Consider the following 23,287-nt stretch of genomic DNA (forward strand, 5'->3'; position numbering starts at 1 on the left):
GGAAGTCAAACAATATGAATAAAACTTTTATCTCACCTCATCCATGCACATGATTTCTGCCTGTCATGTCATAGCTGATTTTCCTCAGCTATAGGTGGTGGTTTAAAAGTGAAAATAACTCCCATCATCCTACGCTACAACATGAGTTGATCAAAATACATCTTTTGATATTGTTTTAATGTGAGAAAGACCCCAAGCAACAGAACTGACATATTGTACTGTGAAAGATATATTTTCAAATATGTAATTTATTTTTTAAAATAATTTATTGTGGAGCGACAAGACGGTTTTCTATTTCATTTGACCGCTTTGGCTGTTTTTAGAACTGAATGTCAATACTCTGAAAACAACTAATCCAAAGAGTGGTCATTTTCAGATGCTGCTGTCAAACAACATATTCTTATCAAAACAACAGCATAGCTCTGGGGATGGCAATGTCAGTCAGCGAGTCCACCACATTAAAATATCTCAGCAACTATCAGATGTTGGTAGAGATATACACGTTGCACTTAACTATAAATCTATAGTCTGTTCTAGGCACATAGCCAGTTGACAATCCTGAGGGCTTGGGTTGTAAACATTGTGGTCTGCATTATGTTCTCGATATTATTTGGTGCCAAAACAAAGTAGTCCAGCTGTCAGGCAAATAATATAATTGCTTCTCAGACCATGTTTTGCTTGGAAGATGGAAAAAAAAAGGGAACCCATGCGTATTGTCTCAGGACATAGAGGAGGTCTCCTGTCTCTCAAATACAGATGCTGGCTCGTTTTGTTTGTCCTGCACAAGCTGTTGATTTCCACATTTTCATTTAAAGCGATCGCTTTAATCTGTGCCAAGGTCAAAGCAACACTTCCACTGGGCACTGACCATTGAGAGTGAGTGACAGAGGTCAGAAAGTGTTACACAGTCGTGGGTGTGTGCATAAATCATGGAGATGTGATGCCCGATAGGGGAGACTGGGAACAGTTGAAACACTTCTTGCATTTCTATCCATTGCATAGAGACTATTTGGACTGGACCAACTAAATCTTTATAGTAAACTTACATTTGTCTGCTACAAGTGTCTTTGCTTTTTTGTCTTGACAAACAAAACATGCATTGCTCTATAATAATATTGCGGTCTTATTTATTCAGTAATGTTTATCAAATAACAGTTATTGAGTTTTGTTTGTTCATGTGCATAACAGGCCTACCTTGAATCAATGTCACAGGTGCTATTCAATCTTTCTATATGTCAGTGAGAGATAAGAAGAAAGGAATGCTTTGGAATGCAGCTTTTATTATGTATGAACATGAATGAAAAAGAATGAAAAAAGCAAAACATTTCTATTTTGTTGAACTATCCTTTTATATACTCCTCAGTGACAAGTTTGTGTTGAAAATTACTGTTCTGTTTTGATATGGCTGCCAAGCTTGGGGATGGTTGCAACATGTTTCTGATTGGAAGAAGAAATAAGACTTGTTGCCACCATCCCATGTTGAAACCATCCCTTGTCTACCCTGTGTGTGTATATGTGTGTTCTATATGTGCATTGGATTAAGTCACGTTAGTATATTCCAGGAGGAATGTGAATGTGAAGTGCTGTGTTTGTTCTCACAGTGAATTCAGACAAACCTCATCTCTGCTGGTTTGGCTCATCGATGAGTGTGTTTGCGTATATGTTCAGAGTGTGTGTGTGTGATTGATCCTGTGATTCGGTGTGTGAGAGGAGGTGTGGGCTGAATGTGTTGACCTGGTTATCATGTTGTGCGCTGCCTGGGAGCGGAGGCAGGGTGATACAGGTTTTAGAATGCAAGGTGCCAATCGAGCTGTGAAAATGGGAATTGAGTAGGGAAATGGGAATAGCTCCCCGCTGGTTTGTAACCTTCGCAACGTTGTTTGGAGCATTCGGCGTATGCATTCATCATTCATTCAATCAAAATGTGTGCATGGCGTGTGTGTCCCTGTGGTTACATTATGTGATAGGGAGCGTCTTTTCTCTACGTGTGTGTCTGTGATTGCGTATGTGGGGTAGTGTGTATTTATGACGGCATGTCACACCCGTCTCCAAGCCCCAAGCCCTGGAACTGAATTGAATTAACCTAAATAAAGTCTAGTGTGTAGAGTACAGAGCACTTGAAAGAGAACAGCTGAGGGCTTGAGTTGAGGACTGTCTGAGTCTAAGACAGGATGCATGAGCGGTGCCATTCTATGCAACATTACTCTGTTGTAAAAAAAAAAAAAAAAGCATACAGATAAACGAAAGCTTGTGACAGTTTCTGAACATTGGACACAATGGCTAATGTGCTACGCCCCTCCCCCAAGGCTTTCAGAGAGAGAAAGAGAGAGATGAAGCCAGTTCTGGGATCCTTGGCCGGCCTAGATAGCGCAGCAGCAGTGGCAGCAGCAGCAGCAGCAGCAGCACCCATTAATGCGATTACAGCTTTTAGTGGGAGATTTTCAGGGCCAGTTTTCTTTTGAGGCGTCATTAGTTTGTCTTCTTTTCTTCTTCTCCACCGGTATGTCAGCAAACAAACACATGCATTCACACCCATGAGCAACAGACAGCTCAATACTGTCACAGCTTATACACACAACCCTGAGCAACACACGCACTGGTGCACATGGGCTTTAGTAGTAACAGAACATGTAATGTGTAAATCACTAAAGAGGAACGCCACAGTACAGTGACAGTTCTGCCTTCAGCTTTAAAAATAACGTTATAATCCAAGAACTCAATATCTAATAAGTTACAGAAACATTTACAGGTAGGACCTGGATTTTGTTACTGTCTACATTTTTTAAAATATTTTTTTTGGGGGGGGGGTGTTATGCCTTTATTAGACAGGACAGCTGAAGTGAGGACAGCAAAGAAGGAGAGAGAGTGGGAGATGACAAAGAGCTGCAGGCAGGAGTCAGACTCACAGCCGCTGCAGAGGACCCACAGCCTTGGCACAAGGGACAAATGCTCCACTAACTGAGCTACCAGGCCACCATGTCTACATTTGTAACAAGTAATTGTATCGTAATACATTTTAAAAGTAACCCAGGGTGCACACACGCATGAATATATGAATATGTGAGCATGATTAAAGCCTGTATTTACTATGGCATAACCACACAGATATGCCCCACCACATGCTTTCATTCACAAACAAGCAGAAAAAGAGAACAGGCATAATTAGTCTTTATTTAAAAGACGATAAATTATTATTTAGTATAGTTGGCACTTCTTGGGACTTTTTGCTATGCCGTTTGAAAATCTTTTGATTAGCAATCCATGATGTTCATTATAATTCTGAAGTCTCTCTCATTATTCTTTGTAATCAAACCATGATTCCACAAAGACTCTCTTTTAATTTAAAAACCCGCACTTCCTGGCAGCCTTCCTGTCCATTAAGTGGTGCATCGCCGTCATTTTGGGTCTCATCTCTTACCGGATTCCCACTCGGCTTGCTTGCATGTCTTTGACTCTGTGCGGCTATTTAACAAACCTTGAGGTGCTTCTTAGCTCCTCGCTGCAGCGGCTTCGTTTCATAAAGTCACCATTTATTAAACCTCAAGGCTAGACCGCGGCAAAAGCTTATTGAGATATTGAGGTCATCTTGCAGGCAGGAGGGAGAAAGAGATTGCGGGAGATAGAAGAGGGACACAAACTGAGGTATCTGGTGTCATGGTGTGATTTGGCGCAGTTTAGATGGACAGAGTCGGGTGTCTTAGTGGGGAGCGGTCTGCCTCAGTGGGCAATATCACTGCCGGCATATAAGGTCTTTGGTTATCTTTGTTTGCAGTCCAGACAAGTTCACAAAAATGACTTCTGAACTGTTTCTACCTTCACCGGAGTGTCTCAAACGCATCTCACAGATGCAAAGTTCATATTTCCTCTTCAACTAATGCCTCTCAGGATGTGTGTCTATTCTTGTGTGTGTTTGTGCTTTTGTAAGCATGTGCCTCTTTTCTCCAAGTGTGTGTGTGTGTATTGGTAGGCAGGATGAGCATCCCTTCTGTTACCGTTGCTGTCCCTTCATTTCACGCTCCGGCAGCTCCGCGTGAATCCTCTTCCCTTGGCTCATTATCAGTGCTGTTCAATGAACGCGCACCCCACCAGAATGCAGGGTAAAACCAAATCATTATTCAAGTATGGGGGTCAGTGCAGACGTTGTGACTCTTTTGTTTAGTATATTTATTACTTTCCTCTCAGAAATAAGTAAGCAGGACAGAGAGCACATCCCCCGCCCCAACCGATTTTGGTGAAGCAGTCGATCCATGAGCACCTGACCTGAGATTGATCAACACCAACGGAGTGTCTGGTACCATTATTGGCTGCTCATTGGTCTCTTCTCTCATTTTTCTTGGCAGGGTCCAGTGTTCACGGCGCAGAATTCGGACACCTGCCGGACAACATTACAGTGTTGGAAGGAGAAAGCGTCACTTTGAGGTAACTCTCGATCCTACACCTGCACCTATTAATTACATGAAAAACATGTTTGTGTTTCCCCCCACCTGTCACGCCTCTTTAATTGCCAATTCTGTCACATAACTTCAATTAGGTGCCTCACATTGTGCCATATTTTCCAGCTCTCTCTGTCCTATAGCTAATTGAATGATAATATGTGTCAGACGATGCTTGAATCTTCAACCACTTTTTCCTTCTTGGGATGAGCACAAATATATCAAATTTTAAGTACTTGAAAATTGAAATTGATTTAAAATATAATACAAAATACTAGAATTTCAAAAATACAAAAATACATTCTATGCACACTGACAATTATAAAAAGCAAAACTGCTGTATAAGATCATACATAGGCCCAATAATTCACCTGTTAAACTACATCCATTCTTTCCATCCTCATCTGGTTCTGTGCCAGACCCCACGAGTGCTGGTCAGGTGTCTTACGTTGCTCTTCAGATGTTTGTGGATGTTTATGTTCTCCATCCCGATACAGAAACGGCCATTCTAGGCTTGTCACAACGGTTAGAAACTCACTGGCAAACTTTGTCAGTCCAGTCGGGAATGGTAATCACACAGAAAATCATTCTGAAGGTCTGGAATAAAGAGATTTTCCCCTGTTTTGAAACCTGGCTCACAGAGTTCTCTAGTACTTTATATATGGAGAAAATTCTATATGAAATGTTGGGGAAAGCAAGGAGGTTTAAAGAGATATGGCAAACCTTTCTTGACATTACAGTTTCGATGGGACCCACATGACACCTCAAATGTTTTTATTTTCTTGCTCCAGCATATTTCTTAAAACTTTCTAAAAATTTGTGTAACTGGATGACCACTGCAACCTGTGTAGTACAGTACACACATTGTTTTCATTGTTTTTCACTACCTTATATGTGAAAAGAGGGGTAGGAAGGGGTCGATAATGTTCTTCTGTCTGTTGACAATCCTAGTGTTCTGTCTTTTTCCTCTGTAAAACCGATAAATAAAGTACTTAAAAAAAAAAAAATCAAAACTGAACCAAAACTGTCAACAGAATGTGAAGAAATCATAGTTCTGACATCAAAGATGTCCATGTATTATGTTGCACAGCACCCATTTTTGAGAATTGGGACAAATTATGTCCTATAAAACCCTCCCAAAAAACTTAAACTAAATATTATTAATACCAAAACTCCAATTTTGGTGAAAATTTATTCTTTAAGGGTTTATGTTTGAAACATATGTAATTTGTCAAACATTTAGTTTGCTTTAATTTTAATTTCCAGCAAAATTGCAGAATAAAAATCAAATTTCTCAGTTGTCTGTAAAGGTTAGAATGCTAAGCAGCAAGTTTCGGCCTGTGACAGGGAGCCACTGTAGAGTCCAGAGTGCCCTCAGTCCAACACTGAGTTGGGTTTTTTTTGTCGGGTTTGGCTTCTGTTAACTCAGGGCTGACCCTGCTGCAACGCCAGAGGTGGGCGCTGACTGATGTCTGACCACCCCCTCGCTCCTCTCCTGCTTCACATCTCTTCTGTCCCTGCCTGAACTCGCTGTTTCTTCGTCATCCTTGGAGTCAGAGCCCTATAAATCACCTTGGCACTGTCATCCCTGGCCTACGTGAGACTCAGAGACTGTGTTCGGTCCCAGTCTGGCCATGTTTACTGGGAGGCTGCTGAGACTAATAGCAAGCGACAGCTACAGTTAGCAGCTACAGTTGCGGTTAGCAGTTACTCTTTGTTTGGAATATAAATTTGACAGATGACCAATTTTTACATATTGCGCTCTTATTTTTTACTGCCCGGCAAAATACAAATAACAAGATACACAAAAGTAATTACATGCACATTTTAATTACAGTTTTAAGTACTGTCCACCCCTGCTTAACAATGATGATGCAGTTAAGTTCGGCTGCTCTTCGTCCAACTTTGGGTGATAAAAGTACAAATCATAGCTTTCACCGGCTCTCAACGAAGCAGAAAAACAGCCAACTTGCTTTTTCCCCCTGTGTGGATGTGACCTGGCTTGGCAGTACACTCAGCAGTGCATAGAATAAAATAAATAAAAATCCAAGTCAACATTACTTTCATCACCTTAAGCCCACACCTCTCAAATCTCTGAACATATTCCACTTTTAGTCCCTTTTTCCCTGGAAAGAAGAGTGCGCCTTCCACTAAAATCAAATATGTTATTCTGAAGCCAAGTACAGTCCTGTCAATATTTGTTAACATCAACAAGTCTCTCTCAGAGTTGGAAAATTAAAGAACCAGGATGGCGATCTATACTGTCATTATGATGTGTAGCTTGAAGCTGTTCTATTGACGCAGTGGTAGAGTCAAATCTCTAGAATTTTTTGGGGTATTTAAGCACGTAAAACTCTAAGCCGAATGCACCTGGGTGATAAAAGTCTGCACATTGGATGTCACCTTTTATTTCTGTACAGTTTGATATCAGGAAAGCTGCACAGATGTGTTAGATTGCAAGCATTTATTTCATGTTTCTGGCTGCATAGAACGTTTAAGTGTACCTGCACCCACAGGGCTGATCTTAACTCCACCCACTGCGTAATTCTGAAAAAAAAAAAAAAAAAAAAAAAAAAAGGCGGGGTAGAGTTGCACAGGACAACCACTTTTGAGCGGGTTAAAATGGGTTTGGGCAGGTGGACAGAACTTGGGCTGGTTTACCATTAGTTGGGCTGGTTTAAAAGTACTTTTGATTTAAAATTGCAGTACATTAAATAAAATATTAATGAACTAGCTATATTCTTTAGTTATGCAAATACATCCAGTCACTCAGCACAACTTTGATTTGACATAGTTTTTATTATTCTGCTGAGGGGAGATCTGCGGCTATCAAGGCTGTTTTTTCATTAGAACAGAAACCGCTTGTGACATTACAACATCATTATTTGTTTGGCTTTTTCTAGCATGTGATTACTTCTCTCTCTTCAAGCGTATGTGTGGGGGGGTGCACTTTAATTTGGCATACTGTCGAGGCTGGTTGCAGCCGACCAAGTAAGATAAAATCTATTATTTTTGTCATTTGTGCTGTCACTTTATTTTGCCTTCATTTTAATTTTAAGGCAAAGTTTTGTACTTGCATTGTAGCCTCCTATCTGCTTGCCCACTTGTGAACACTTAAATTGTTGTTTTATTATTATGTCATATTGAAAAATTGTTGAACCCCAATACTATTGTTGTTTATCTATTCATTTTCATTATGTATTGTAGATAATATTTGTGTGTTTTTTAATCAATTTGGATGTGTTTTGAACAATTACTGGGCTGGAAAGCCAATCTGGCAACACAGGCAGGGGAGTGGCAGTACATATCTGTAGCCCTGCTGCTCATCAATTGAGAAAGAATTCAGTCCGGCAGTGCTTCTCAGCTGTCAAAAGCGCCACAAGTTAAATATACTCAACAACGGGTTAGCAAAAAACATTGTAAATCCCTGTGAATGATGAGTCTTAATCAGCCTATTTGAAAATGAGCGCTGTTTTAACATACTCCCACTCAAGAGCAGGGCTTTGGGAGGTGCGCCGAACAACTCTGATTAGAGGACGTTAATGCTCTTTTTTCATATAAATGTCAGTGGCGTAGAGCAGTCCCAAATGATCGACTCTGTTTCAGCTCTGGGCTTGCAAGACTCAAGATGATTAAAAACAGTAGATGGCATTTTGGGCCATTTTCAAACCATGAAATGCTGATTTTTATAAATGTGTTAAGAAATGTCAGTATCAACAGCAGTGTTCCTTGGTATTTATGTGTTTCATCACCGTATAGTAATAGCTTACAGCAAAAAAGAAAAAAAAAAAAAAAAAAAAAAAAAAAAAAACATGTAAACCAGTAGTTCCCAGCCTTTATGACTTCTGACATATGTTGTATGCTTACATACAGTACAAGGCATTAGGTGTCTTTGCATGGTTTGATTAATGGGAAATGATGTAAATTATATGCTATGACCTTTGCAGTTATTGTATTTCCACTTAATTGAGCACCTATGGGAGATTTAGACCAGTGTTTTCTTCCTGTTAGTGGTAATCCCCTTCAGTGCTTTAAACCAGAAGTTCCAACCTTTATGACAAAAACTATACCACTACCTGGCTCAAGTTGCATCAGTCTACAGATTTTGCAAGTAGAACCAAGTACTGATTATTCCTTCTGAGACTATTGCTACAGAGTTTATTTTCTTTGAATGCTTTTTAGAGGCCCAAAGAAGTAACAATATCCAGTAACTCGCATGAAAAAACACAGAGATTAGATCAAAGACTGCAAAAAATAAACCCTTTTCGTGACAGAAGTGTGTTTTCTTGCTTTGCTCTCCTGTTAACCATCTCACGACCCCTCAGGTTTGTGTGGCAATCCCTGGAGGCATCCCAGCCACAGGTTGCAAACCACTGCTTTAAACTGTGCTTGCACTGTACTCCTATGAAATATTCTGAAAGTTTGATTTCCGAGCACAGGACTGCCTTCAACGCTCCATCAGTACCAGATGTGATGGAATATTTTGTAATCAGATGTGTAAGTTTAGTCCGCACTCGACGGCCAATAGCTGACAAACAAAAGACTAAAGAGCTTTATAAATAAACTCCATTTTCATGTAAAATCACTTTGCCCAAGTGGCACAAATACTTGTGTTATGCTTGAGACAAGGCTGTTGTGTTGGCTTTGATGCGGGCCATTAAGACGAGGCACATTTGATGCTATTATGGTGCTCATTTCCTCTGGGCTTGCAGTCCTGTAGCAACATCATCAGTGCAGAAGTGATTAATTTTAAAAATAGATTAATAGAGCTTTTGTACACAGATAATGAATTTTTATGGTGGGATTTCTTGCTATATTGTCTCTTCATTTAAACCCACCAGGCACAAACTGAATCTTAATCAAAATCTTTTTTTCCCCCCTTTTCTCTTCCTTTATTTCTTTAGTTGTTATGAGTCATTTTGCCCTGAGGTCATGTGTCATCCTGAACATGAGCCCAGTGTCTTAGCTTATTTGTTAAAGACTTCCAAGCTTGGCTGCACTGTGGCTGTTATGCATCATGGTGTCACTGCCGCTGACTTGGCAGGTGATCTAAGATCTACCTCAACAGTGATATTTATCCAGGTCATATCAATTAAACATGAGCACTACAGAGGCATGTCCTCGCAGCAAGTTGAAGCTGGGTAGGGACATCTAGTGGCCAAGCCAAGAACTGAAGTCACACCTTGGGGCCATGGTTCCTGCTTTGAAGCATCTTTTTGGAGCAACAATCACAATTTTATCAATTCCCATATCTGTTGTTAGCCATTTCCATTTATTGCCGTTAACTTTAAAAATGTGAGTCCACAGCCAGTTTTTGACAAATGGCCAGTTGATGTCTGGACTTATATTGTGTATATCTTGGACTGCATTCATTTACTTACAGTCAAACCAAAGATGCGGAGAATAATGGTGAATGAGCAGTTGTCTTGCTCACAAGCTGTTGACTTTTCTACAACTGATGTCAGAGATCTCTTTTTATAATTTGATCCATTTTGCTTCACATGTGTACCAGCGATGCATTCTCATTTATACTGTGTTACAGGCAGGCGCCAAATAAAGAAAACTGAATTAATGTGTGTAGAGACATAATGAATGCAGATGCTTACATACAGTACAGGGCATTAGGTGTCCTCGCATGGTTTGATTAATGGAAAATGATGTAAATCATATGCTATGGCCTTAGCAATTATTGTATTTCCGCTTAATTGAGCACCTATGGGAGACTGTGGACCAACGTAAACAGCACTCCTCACCATGATTAAAACACCAAAAAAGGGACTTTTTTGGGAGAATGGTGTTCCATCCTTTCAAAAAACATCAAATGTGCACAATCTTTTCCAAGGTACATTTAAGTTGTTCTGGTGGCGCATGGAGGCTCAACACTGCACTAAGACACTCCTTGGGTGTCTAACCCTAAAAACATCTTTTCAAACAGGCCACTTTTCTGTTAAAGGTGACTTTTGAAATATAATAGGTTACAGATTACTAGTTATTCTGTTAAAAATCTCTGTGTTCTCTGTGTTGGGAAATGAGTGCATACAAAGTACTGATTTAGTAAATTAAAAATGAATTCATATCTTTTTGTATCGTTGTATACTGCAATAATAATATATGTTTGTCACAAAATACTCTTGTTTTCACTGTTTGGGAACCACTAGCTGTAGAGTAAAGTTTGAGCCCAATTCAGATTTAATAATTGATTAATTTCCAGCACTGAAAAGATCTTCTGATGACATGATCACCTGCCGTGGTTGGCTGGTTGCAGGCATGGAGACTCGGGTTGCCTGGAGCAATGTGCACTGATTTGATAGGCAGATGAGAGGCAGTGCAAATTCAAACAAGAGAAAAACAATGCTCAAAATTCAAGTGCATACTGCCCAATGAAAGCTGTCTGTCTAGACACAGACGTCTTCTTCTTGTAAGTAATCATACTATTGAGGATGTTGCAAACTTGTCCCAGGGGTTTAATGTTTTGTGAACCATGTCTCCAGAGTTCACAGGTTCTCTCATGATTTGGTTTGGTCTTGTTATGGCAGTAATTGCTCCCCATTTTCTTCCCTCCCACTCCTCTCAACAGTCAGTAACAAACATACCTTCAGTGACTCTCTCATCCCAAATCAGCCCAGCAGTTCACTTCAGCTCACTTCAGTTAAATCAACCTGACACAAAAGATGAAAAAATATCATCCTGTCACTTCTGGCTCAAACATCTCTGTGATAGTTCAATAAAGCCGCTAAACAAAGTGTCCATATTTCAGGTCATTTTCCAGTTGTAGTGGTGTTTGACAATGGGACAGAGGCACGGACACGTCTGCAGCATTTCAGAGCAGAGAATATTATTATTATTGCTTTACACAAACTTTAAGAATAGATGGACAAGAGCAGCCGCTCTGGGTGAGAGCCTGCTTGTTTTACACTGTAAATTGTTTGTGCTTCATTAATTAATGTTTCACATAGCTAATGTGTCACTTGGTTATATGAAACTTTAAACTGAGAAAAAGACATGCACTTTGTATCATATTCATTATTAATGATCATTGATTGTCAGCTATCGATTAGGGAAAATGCCCTTTTGTAAAACTAACAAAAAGAAAACACTAAAAAGAAAGAAAAAATGAATGCCATCCCTATGTAATCCCCAACATTTCGTGGTTTAATTTAATTACATATTTTTTCTTAGTAACTGAACATTACATTGATTTTGTATTTTATCTATATGTAGTCACTCCGTAACGCTGCTTATTGATCATTTCCTGCCCTCTCGCAGATGTCGGATTGATGAGGAGGTGACCCACAAGGCCTGGCTGAACCGCTCGAACATCCTTTTCACAGGGACAGACAAGTGGTCGCTGGACAAACGTGTGACGCTGGCCAACAGTAACAACAGCGATTTCTCCATCCACATCGACAAGGTGCAAGTAACTGACGAGGGGCCCTACACCTGCACCTTCCAGGCCAATAACAAGCCTCGCATCGCCCACGTCTACCTCATCGTCCAAGGTAAGCAGCTGAGTTGAGACTGAATAAGAATCTGATGTAAGTGACTTTAAAGTGTTTACTGTATCCAGTACAAGTGCTGGCTCATTTCCCTAATACACCCAGAGTCTGCAGATCTGATTGCCACAGCGACTGCAAAAGAAATATGTGGTAGTGAAAGCAGCCTCGGATAAAAAACATCCGCTAAATGACTTAATTATGCATTTCGTCATTCATCCAAATGTATGGCTGTCTATTAGGTGTGATTGAGGTTTGACATCAGGGGAAGTGATTAAGACTTTTTATGGTTGCATCCTTTTCTGTTAAATTGTGCTTAAATGACAGACAACTTAGTAGTTAATGTCTTATGATGTTTGAGCATTTAAAGTTGGTATTTATGCTTATATTAAAATGTAATTACTTGATTATGTTGTTAAACCTCAGTTGGCCCATGTGTGTGTGGCTACAGTAAAGTAAGCCTAGTGCAGGTGAGAGAAAAAGGGTTGCTACACATCCCAGAGAACCTACAAAACAATGCGCCAATTTTGCAGCTATGGAAAATGAGAGGAAAAGTAAAATGTCCTGGGTAATATGGTGTTGTCCTGGAAAATTTGTTTTTTTTTGTGCATTTAACTGAAAATGCACACAATTTGTAGGCTACTATTTGTGTTATTGGGCAACAGTGTTTAATACAATTCTTCAGATATAATGGATTCAGGTTATAAATTAATGATAATATTTACACAGCTCTTGCCAAGCATGGAGCCCAATGGGCTTTCAAAAAGAAAAAATAAATAAAATGCAATGATGAAATAATATTTTTTTTAAAAAATCAATCAAGATTAAAACAGCTTTAAAACAAAGAAATAAATAAGAAGATCAGTATGAGGTGATAGTAGTATTAGTATTAAATAGTTATTGCATTATTCTACAATAAATTTGTGATCATTTCAAAGCATGAAAGAGGTCATTTCATTAGTTATAGCCACACCTTGCAGGTTGGAAATGCACCCAAATTTGAACATGCTATTCAGGATGCAGACTGGTCAATGCCTCTCACTTAAAGTGGCTGTTGACAAGGGGTATGCAATTTTGTCATTTTGCTAAGAAGGGGGATGGCATACCTCCTCAAATTTCTTATTGCTTCTGTCCAAACACAGAGACAGATAATTTTCTTGGTTGAACAGATACAAATAATGACGTTTGAATGGCTTTTAAAGACAAGGTGTATGGTCCTGGAAAAGGATCTGAGAACCCTGAGAAAGTTGGCTGCAGTGAGAAAGCGAAAGAAACAGTCTAAACCCATCTGTTATTTCCATGCGGGCAGTTTGTCGTGCTTGTCTTAATAAACAGAAAGTTAGGCAGATTAGATGAATGAGGATGTGTGCGGAGGAGATGAGGTACACAGGGGGACTGTCCAACTGGCTGACTAAATAACTGACAGTGCAGCACCTCGACTGTGGCTCAGTCATCAAGTCAGCTGCTAAGTGAGCGAGAATCCGACTGATCCTGACTGACACGATGTATTGGCGCAGGACTGCCCAGACGATGGATCTCAGACCTTTTCCCCCCTGCATGTGTCAATTTCCATGCAGATTTTGGACTGTGTGTCGTGCAGATTGCAGTTATTCATCACCAGCAGGGTGAAACTGAAAACTTTTAACAGGATATATTAGGTACATTCTGTTGGAACGACAACACGTGGCCTGGCTCACATCACACAGGTGGCAGAGACAATGTTTGCCACTTTCTAACAGAGTTTTCACATCGCACTGCAGCCAAACAAACACTCTTGTCTGCGGGGTCCAAAGCTTGGCACAGATGACCATATATACCTAATTCCAAGTTGCCTGCAAATTCCAGCCTTAGCTTGATATCACACAAAATAATTACACCCTCAAGTCAGTGCATCAAGGCAGGAGCGGCTTCACCGCCACTCCAATCTGTGCTTTATCGCTGTGAGTATTCAGCTCCAGCAAGATAGAGAAAAATAGGATCCTTAGTACATGTCTTGTGGAAAAAAAGCAATCTCAGGGCCAAGCTCATTAAAAACAATGATAATGGGCCATTTAAATTCAAGGGCCATCTTGTTATCAAACTAACTACACGCATAGCGCTCCAGCACTTTGTGAGTTTGGGGCAAAAACAGCATTCAAGGGTGGTCCTTCACTTCAAAAGTCGAAGTTAAAATTCCCACTCCCACTTCTACAAATGCCCTTCTGTTTTTTTTAAAGATCAAATTAGATTAGATGTCAAGAGAAGGAGATTTTAATGCCCATTTGCAGCCGTTTAGAATTCAGTGCATTTTAAGTAGACGGTCAAGCATATTGTTGCACAGTTCAGTAAGCACTCGGGCACAGATCATTAATCAACTGATTGCCTGTCTGTCTTCGGTGCAGGGATCTGCATCGTACTTTAAACACCTTAATAGGCTGTACGGCCATACGTCATCAATAATGTATGAAATAAAAGGTGATTTGGAGGTCATATTTTAACAGCGTGGTCTTGTTTTTCAGTGCCGGCTAGAATCGTCAACATCTCAAAAAATGTGTCGGTGAACGAAGGAGAGAATGTAAACCTCTACTGTCTGGCAGTGGGTCGGCCTGAGCCCACCGTCACCTGGAAAGACCAGAAGTGTAAGTTACCCCTTATTGTTTGCTCGTCTTCAGATCCGGAGATCTCATGTTCACAGCGTCACCCTTATCTCATGGTCTTCACGTTCATCCACAACCCTGTTCTGCCTCCCCCTCCCCAGTCCACCCTAAAGGCTTATCAGCATTCAGCTCATGTCCATGTCTTTATCCCTCATTCCTGTGTCATCATTCTTAAACCCAGCTGTTTACTCTGTCCCCATCTTAAATTCATAGTCCCGTATTTTCCCTGTGTCCCAATGTTTTGTCCCAAATAACCACACATTATACATAATTATCCCCACCGCGCCACCTGTAATCATCAGCATCTGTCTTCATCCACCCTGTCAACCGGCATCACGATGCCAACCGATGCTAACAGCCGCTTTTGGCTTTAAATCAGCTATTTTTAGCTTCCATCGGTGTGTGGAATCAGAACTAGATCGGGGTGGTCAGGCTGCACGGCTGGATAGATGAAGTCAAATACATGATTTGATCAGCACAGCGTTTATTCCCTATCTGTTCCCATTTTTGTCACGACTAATGTCCAGAGTCAGGCAAATAACCATTACGTGGCCTCTGGAGACTGTATGGTTTTAGGTTTTATTAGAACTGTAATGGCGGTGCTGTGTCATCTGTTTGGCACATAAAGAAAATTGCTATGCACTGAATATACCACTGTGCTGTCCCTCAGCGTATTTTATTACAGTAATTGTTGGCATTTAAGCAAAGAATCCTTGTCTCTTTTGACTTAGGTACTTATCAAATACAGTGTTTGTTGGTCCTGTAAGTTTGGCTTTTTTGCATGTAGTAAAATATCAACATTGAATAAATGTGCAAGGGGTTTGTTTTCAGAGACAGGTTAGCATTTTATCTATATCATGTGATATGATGCTCTGGCAAACAGTGAGACTATAGCCTGCTGTGATTTGCTTTTTGTTGTTTCTATCTTCATAAATTAATGGGATAAATTGCCTGCATACTGCAGGAGCTCTGTGACATCTTTGATGAAATAGCAACATAGAATTTTGTTGGATGTGTGTATGGTTAACTACTGTTTAACCAATACTGGTACCTGGAACTCAGTACCCAATGATAACATTTTTTTCTGTACTTTATTCTCTCTGTAACAAAGATGTAAATTCAGTTGTAAAAATAAGTCCATCTTCTTATTTATTTAGGACATTTTTGTTGTCTTTTAAGAACATTTTAGACACCAAATGAAATACAATCCATCTCCATCTCCACCTCCCTCTCCCCTCCCTGACCTGTCAAGAGCATTTTGGTAAGGAATTTTGGATGCAGCCAGTGGCTGACTGCTGCTAATGCTGGTAAAAATGCCAAGCTAACATCACCCAAAATAGTGAAAACAGCCCAGACATCTCCAACAACAACTTGTGTAACTAGCTAATTAATTGCCTGAACACGTTAATGAAGTTGTTGATTCCTCACTTCAAGCTTTATTGTCCATGGGAGGGGAAATTGGCTAAACTTTTTCTAGGTGCTGGCTGCAGACATGCTAATATTGCACTCTTAAGCATTTAGATATGTTTTGTGTTTGGTTAGACATGTTACCCTGGCCAGCGTCAAGATATGAAAAGTGTCATAGTTGCAACTGCTTTCAGCTTGCCATCGCGCAGACACACTGTGTCTTGAACAAGCTGCTCCCAGGCTGTATGAAGTGTGCACCTGCACCGGGCCTCACGCCTCTATATGGCCTTGCACCTTATGCAAATGAAACCAAAATCAAAGTGAATACGCCCCAGCCCCATGCCTACTGGACTACTTTATTGTGATAGTGAAACTTCCTAACTGAAAGCGATGTGAACAAACTCAAACAGATGGAGGGGGAAACAAATTCAGAATGTCTCAGATTGAACTTTTGAAATGTGGCAAATGAGTTTCAGGAAGAGATATAACAGAATAGGAATTATTATTTAAGACTATTCAGTGTTTTGAAAGTCAAATGGACTCTTTATGAGACTGGCATTGTATCAGTGTCAAAGTCATGGTTAAAGCATTTTTATCAGCCAGAACAGTATTGGCTGAGCCTGACTACAGCTGCAGCAGCACCACAGATCAAATGCAGCACAGAGACAGCAATAATAAATAGGTCAGTGCGAACAACTCCTCAACATGATGTAATTATACTGTTAGGCCAATAAACACACAACCTATACTGTACTGCTGTACTTACAGACAGCTTTGGGCTTGCTCAGAGGTCTGTTCCTCCTTGTCTCTCCTTTGTATGTCTCGGGGTTAGCCTGCTGTGCATGCAGTGTCCTTCTCTGCACTGTTAGTGTTTGTGAACCTACACAGTACAGTACAGTACCTGAGGCAGGGACAGGCAGGAGGGGAGAGTTGGAAAGCATGCATGAACGCACACCTGCAGCAGCAAACGCACAAACACACACAACCTTACATCACAAACTCTGTGCAGTTGTCCTCACTTGCAAGCCTACAGCATTTCTCCTCTGTCAGCAGTAATCCTCCCTCTCACACCACCCCCACCATCTCACACCGCCTCCCCCCTCATCTCCGTCTCTCCCCCCATAACCCCTCAGCCTGCAGAGAGAGAGAGAGAGAGAGAGAGGGAGAGGGAGGGAGAGAGATAGGGGCCACATTGCTATTCCGTTGGAGTCTCTGCAACCGAGCCATCAGTTGCAGGAGACCAGGGGCGGTGGAGAAAGGGGGGGTGGGGGTGGTGGACGAACCCAAAGAAACAGCAAGAAGCTGCCAGCCATCTGTCCCCATTACTCAGAGACTGCATGGAGGAACTGCAGGGAGGTGTGGGTGGGGGGTTAGGAGAACAGCGTATGTGGAGGTTGGGTGGAAAATGTGTGTGCGTCACGAGAAGGTGCACCACCTCAGAGGTGAGACTGCAGCCCGATCCCAAAGTCCATGTGATGGTGCTCTTGAATATTTGATTAATTTCATTTTTCTATATGCAAAGTTTCTTATTCTCAAACAGATTTTTTTCTCTCCATCTGAGATCTCTTTCTCTACTTATATCATATGTTTAGAGCCAGACTGATATATTGGTTGGTCAATATTATTATTACTGGCCTGTCACAGCTATATCGTCTATAATCGGTATTGGTTTATATGTTGTCCAATATTTGCTGATATAAACATAATGTGGACTTTTTTATTTTTATAAGCAGCATTTTATGCATTTTTCTTAATTCAAATAGAACTATGTAATGGCCTATTTCAAAATATCTTTTTTTAAAAATATTGCATTAGAGGAGATATAATCATCGCCCATCTTAAATTGATATAATTTAACAGTTTTGAAAGGATGACAGCTAAGTTTGAGTCACATTTTCTGAAAGTCCAACAATCATGGGGTCGAGTATTCATAATGTCATGTGAAATAAATAACACTGTATGAAAGTAAGTGACTAAAAATAAAGATAAATCTCTCATTTTTTGTAACATCACACCATAGGACACAATTATGGTGCAGTTCAGTGAAAATGTTCAAAAAGAAAAAAAATATATGCATCTATACTATGAATTATTTCTTCAGAATTTGTGTTTTACAAAAAAATTTAATGCATATTGGTCAACTACCCAAATATATGCAGAGTATCAGCCAGTATATCACTATTCTATTTTTACCCCTAACAGTATTGTCCCCCAAAATCCAGTATTGGTCGGGCTTTAATGTTTATAATGTATTTGCGTATGTGAAATTGTGTTTATGTTTATATTTATGTGTATTTTTCTTAATATTTTCATTTTATGTTCTTCATATGTATATTTGTGTTGTTTAAAGCTCCTACAAAGAGTTTTAGAGGTCATGAAACAGTTTTAATTTATTACTGATGCCTGATACTGATGCAGAGGTTTACATGCAAGTGTATGACGCCGTTTTGTCTCTTAATTGAAAAGACAGTAGTTCTGATAGATTCTAACATAGTTCTACTGAATGTTATTGCAGAAAGAAAGGAGTTCCTACATGAAACTGCTGGCAACAAGGTCTATGGATTATCTTGAGTAAGCGGATCACGATTTCTGGAAAGAGACACTGGTTTTAAATTTGTCGAATGTATTTTTTGTGTTTGAGCACCACAAGCTGTGGCATTTAATCCCATTATATTTGAGATAAGGCAGACATCTCTACAGCCAATATCTCTAACGCTCTGCAACTCACATGAAAAAAAAAAAAATCCAGATTTTGGGATGAACTGTCCCTTGGCTGTGAAGAAGGTAATAAAACATAAGATTAAAAGTTCCAAGTCCACAAGGTAACGTGATATGCAGCAAAGTCTGTACAACAAATTCATACCATTTTGGCCTCTTGTAGCTTTTCACAGTCACACAGTAGCACATGACATCAGCTAAGTCTGTGAGGGTTCAGGGTTCAAGGTTTTATGGGGGGACATTGAATTGGGCCGGTGATTTACTAAAAGTCGACCCCTTTGCAACTTGTCCACATAGTTACCAGAGTCCTTACTCACAGACAGATAGTGACGCTGCGCCGCCTCCTTCATCTTCACCAAAGCAAAGATACAATCTGTCGCACCCGTTCACTCTCACTGGCATCCATCAGCTGACCCACTCAGAGACATACAGGCATTCTGTCTCATTCAGTTAAACACACCAGCGCATCACAGCCTTATCATTTGACGTCCCATCCGTTAAAACACAGACGGACACAGGCTTAGCATGAATGAATGGATGCCTGTGGTGATGGGAGGGGGGGGAATGTTCTTTTCATGCGCTACATTCACACTACAAGTCTCCGTGGTCAGTTATGATTTATTGCTCAGATCTGTCGTTCACATTATCTTTTAAATGTGGCCAGTATCAGATACCATTATGAACTGGTCACAGTCCTGAAATGAGACACACGTATGGCTGCGCAATTCTAGCTAAAATGTAAATCCCGATTTTTCTCCGTAAGAACTGAGACCACAGTTCTCTGTAGAAATCAAATTTTTTCCAACAATAACATTTATAGCCCTCTTAGACGCTCAAGTAAAAAACAAGTCTGAGACGTTTGCTGTCTAATGGGGGCTGACAGTGGAGCACTTTGAATGAGGAAGAGAAATGAGAGAACATTGAGTTCTATGCATCAATGTTGAATTAATAGCATATTTTGCTTTTACACTGTGTAGATGTGATTGATATAGCAACTGGGATTGTTCCGAAGCAAATACATCATTATGTGAATGCTTTATGATGTGAATGCATTGGGAAATAGGAGTCAGTGAGTCGTCCTCAGTTAGAAATGAGATCGCACATCTGTATAGATTCAGATTGGGATGTTTTTTGTTTTTTTTTACAATTAACCCCGCAGCCCTATTTGCATGCACAAAAGAACAATAACAAAGACTTCACACATAGCCAGCATCGTTTATGGTTTAATTTATAAGTTGATGTGCAGTAGAAGTCAACAAACTTAGGAACAGATGAGGACGGAGGTGTGTGGATGCAGAGTCAGAGCGAGTGACTGCATTGTGACATCAGTGGCTTCACAGAATTAGATTTCTCATCCGAAAGTTTATGGCTATTTCATGCTTACTTTTAATTACATCTGTCAGTGCCTCTCCACTAGGGGTGTAAATCATAAGTTTGATTATGATACGATCGATTCTTTGGACAGTAATATGATATTTGCTGATATCACAAAGTCTGTCATGGTACAATTTTGACTTGATTCAATTCAGGGGCCTCTGATGCATATCAGATGATATATCCATTTAACACAGGCACATTTATTTCAACTCACAAAAAGCAACTAAATTATGATTTTATTGCTGGACCCTTCCAGACATCATGACAGTAATATGCCACGGGAAAATCAAACAAAGATGTATCTAAAGGTGATGATATTGGTTGGTATTTTCACTTTACATCAGTCATATTGGACCACTGAATAGACAGATCGATCCAGATTGATGCACTGTTACGCACGTTCTCTTGAGTCTTGCATCAAGACATTTCAGGCGAGGGATGTTCTGATATGTGTGTGCACACTGAAGATGTGATGTGCACCACATATAAAGCAGGCCAAATCGGACTTGAAAAAAATCATTCCATGTGATATGTGCTGTTCACACTATTATGGAAAAAAACAAGAAAAAACAATCAGATTTGGGGCACAAACCAAATGCCATGGCAGCATTTAGTTTTTCTACACCACATATCTGGTACAAACTCCCTGAAAACTACAGATCTGCTACAACTCTCAATAGTTTTAGAACACTTTTTAATATGTTTGTTTCATTAACCAAGGCTTTTAATTAATATCTTAAACCGCACTGCAACTTATACCTCTTTTATCTTTTAATTGTATTGACATATTTTTATATTGCTTTGTGTTTCTTTAACATTTTGTCTCGATGCCTTTAATGTTAAGCACTTTGAATTGCTTTGTTGTTGAAATGTGCTATCCAAATAAATTTGCCTTGCAGTGTGAACGTAGCCTTAAGTCAGAGATATGATGATAGATAATCATATATAAATGTGGCACTGAGTTTGATTTTTGTTGTTGGTTAATTCATTTGGAGGTTGTGGTCTTACTGGTTTGCGTTGTGTGGATCAAGCTTGACAACAGAGCAGGTGACGCAGGGATTGACAAGGGACGGCCGAGGTTTGTAACAGGGGGGACAGTCAGTGGAGGCAAACAAATCCAAAAAGGAGACAGGCAGGTAAAACACAGAAATCCTGAGCAGGGAGGACAAGAAGCTGGAATATTTCTAGGTGCAGCAGCAGGGATGATCTGGCAGAGGACAGGTGCCTGTGTGGGTGTACATGTGAGTGAGGCTGATGAGGGACAGGTGTGGCTCGATGAGAGAATGAATAGCAGGTGTGCAGGTTGGGTGTGCAAATCAGATGATTGGAAAAGGCAGGAAAGTGTGAAGGCATCTGGTCAACAGGTGGAGAAACAGCCAGACAGCAGTGACAAGTTTATTTTTCAGCTGTAAAATGTCAAAAAATGTGTTTATGTTTAAGGTTAAGGCTGGCAATATTCTATGTTTTTGTTAACAAATCCGATTACACGAACAAAATCAACAGGGCATTAGTCTGACGCTCCAACTTCCTCTGGCTCTCAGCATCATGCCCATGTGTTCATACAGAAGATATAAATCTGGAAATCTGGTCCTGAATATACAATTTAATTTTTTTTTAATGAAATATTTTCCTGTAACAGTTGACAGTCTGTGGATTATGACACATCAGTGAGTATTTACAGCAGAAGGACAGTGTATGTGGGATTTACTCAAAATAAACTACAGCGCTCATGCTTATGGTAATAGATGAATATGTCGACCAGTGTGTTTTTAATAGTTTTTGGACAGTAATGGAGGTCTGTGGGACAGAGCAATATAAGATATATCAGATTTTAGAAGGATCAATTCATTGTTGTTTTTTTTATGAGATTAGTTGACTGTGAAAAAACATAAGGCCTGGTCTAATTTCCAATTTGTCATGCCTCTCAGTGGCTCGTACAGATGTATGAGGTACCTGCTGGCGGCTGATTGTGCCAGACCGGGCTTTCAAGCGTTTTCAGTGTAAATGAGACACTCAATATAGTAAAATAGGCAAGAAAGTCTGCAAAAGGAGGCGGGTGGGGTGGATGGATGGCACATCATGGAACAAACACAGGATTTTCACCCAGGAGGCTGGGATTCATGTCTCGTGTGAAACTAAAATGTGATGAAAAGTTTTAAGCCACATGACATTACATGCGTCACATGACTTGCGCCATGTATCTTTCATCTTGTGAGTTTCATGTATGAGCACAAGACTATAATAAAAGTAAAAGTAAAATAACTAAAAAGATTTAAAAGTTATCATGAGATAACACTGGCTGACAGCCTCAGTGTCCATTATTGGTCAGGCTTTAATTTAAACAAATGAATGACAGCTAGAAGAAATAATTTTAGGCATGTGTGAGGAGCGTCAGGGCACAGTGGCCTTCCTGGTTTCAATTCAGCTGCAGCTTCATTTAGCTCGACTAACACACATTTCAGCCCTTTACTCTTCCAAATGACAGGTTTTACAGCCCGTCAGCCTGTCCATTCTTCTGTTTTAACCCGACATCAGACCTCTCTGCCTTGATGGTAGTTTTTGTAATGGAAATGGATAAGAGAAGCTGAGAAATCAAGTGCCCTGATGATCTAGTCAGGCTCAAAGTGCTGCCGGGGAAATAGAGCACGGTTTCACTGTAGGGCAGGCCAGAACCCCTGATCCCCCTCCCACCCCCCCATCCTCTCTTATTCATACACACCCCCCCTCTCCTCTCCTCTCAGGTGCAATCCAACTATCTCTGGTGGTCAGGAGTCAGGCTCCTTCAAAAGCCATAAGTGGTTGATGGAGCTGTATTTTACAGGCCATTGTAGGAGTGCCAGGGGCCGGCTCCAGTCAGATATGATCTCCCACCAAAGTGGAGAGAGGTGTGCGATGCCGGTCCAGAGATCTCAAGGGACGGAGAGGGAGGGAACGAAAGGGAGAGTGAGAGGCCTGTTTTGCACTGTCCTGTTACATCACACACAGGTGCTGAGGATGAAAAAATCCACAAAAAGAACCAACTACATCAAATAGCCAACTTGACATCTCTCTGTTTCTTTCTTTATGCGGCTGTTTCCTCTACATCTTGTATCTATGTATCTATTTCAGTCTCTTGTTCAGTATCTCCTTCAAATTACCTCTGTCTGTGTCAGTAATGTGCTCTCTAACGTGAGTTAGAGTTGCTCTCATTTCTTTATTTTCTTTGACCTTTTTATTTCTTCAA

The 23,287-nt window shown here is 40.3% G+C and overlaps 1 protein-coding gene across 1 annotated transcript in view; it reads left to right on the forward strand.

The window, feature by feature from the left end:
- The window catches only part of iglon5 (IgLON family member 5), a 158,215-nt gene that overhangs the window by 119,316 nt on the left and 15,612 nt on the right, over window positions 1-23,287 (forward strand). The window contains exons 2-4 of the mRNA XM_084727026.1: window positions 4,341-4,419; window positions 11,700-11,932; window positions 14,425-14,544. Coding sequence (XP_084583152.1) covers window positions 4,341-4,419; window positions 11,700-11,932; window positions 14,425-14,544 — 432 coding nt within the window. The remainder of the gene's footprint in view (window positions 1-4,340; window positions 4,420-11,699; window positions 11,933-14,424; window positions 14,545-23,287) is intronic.

Source organism: Lutjanus erythropterus, chromosome 9 (genome assembly GCF_056507025.1).
Source record: "Lutjanus erythropterus isolate fLutEry1 chromosome 9, fLutEry1.hap2, whole genome shotgun sequence".
NCBI lineage: Eukaryota > Metazoa > Chordata > Actinopteri > Lutjaniformes > Lutjanidae > Lutjanus > Lutjanus erythropterus.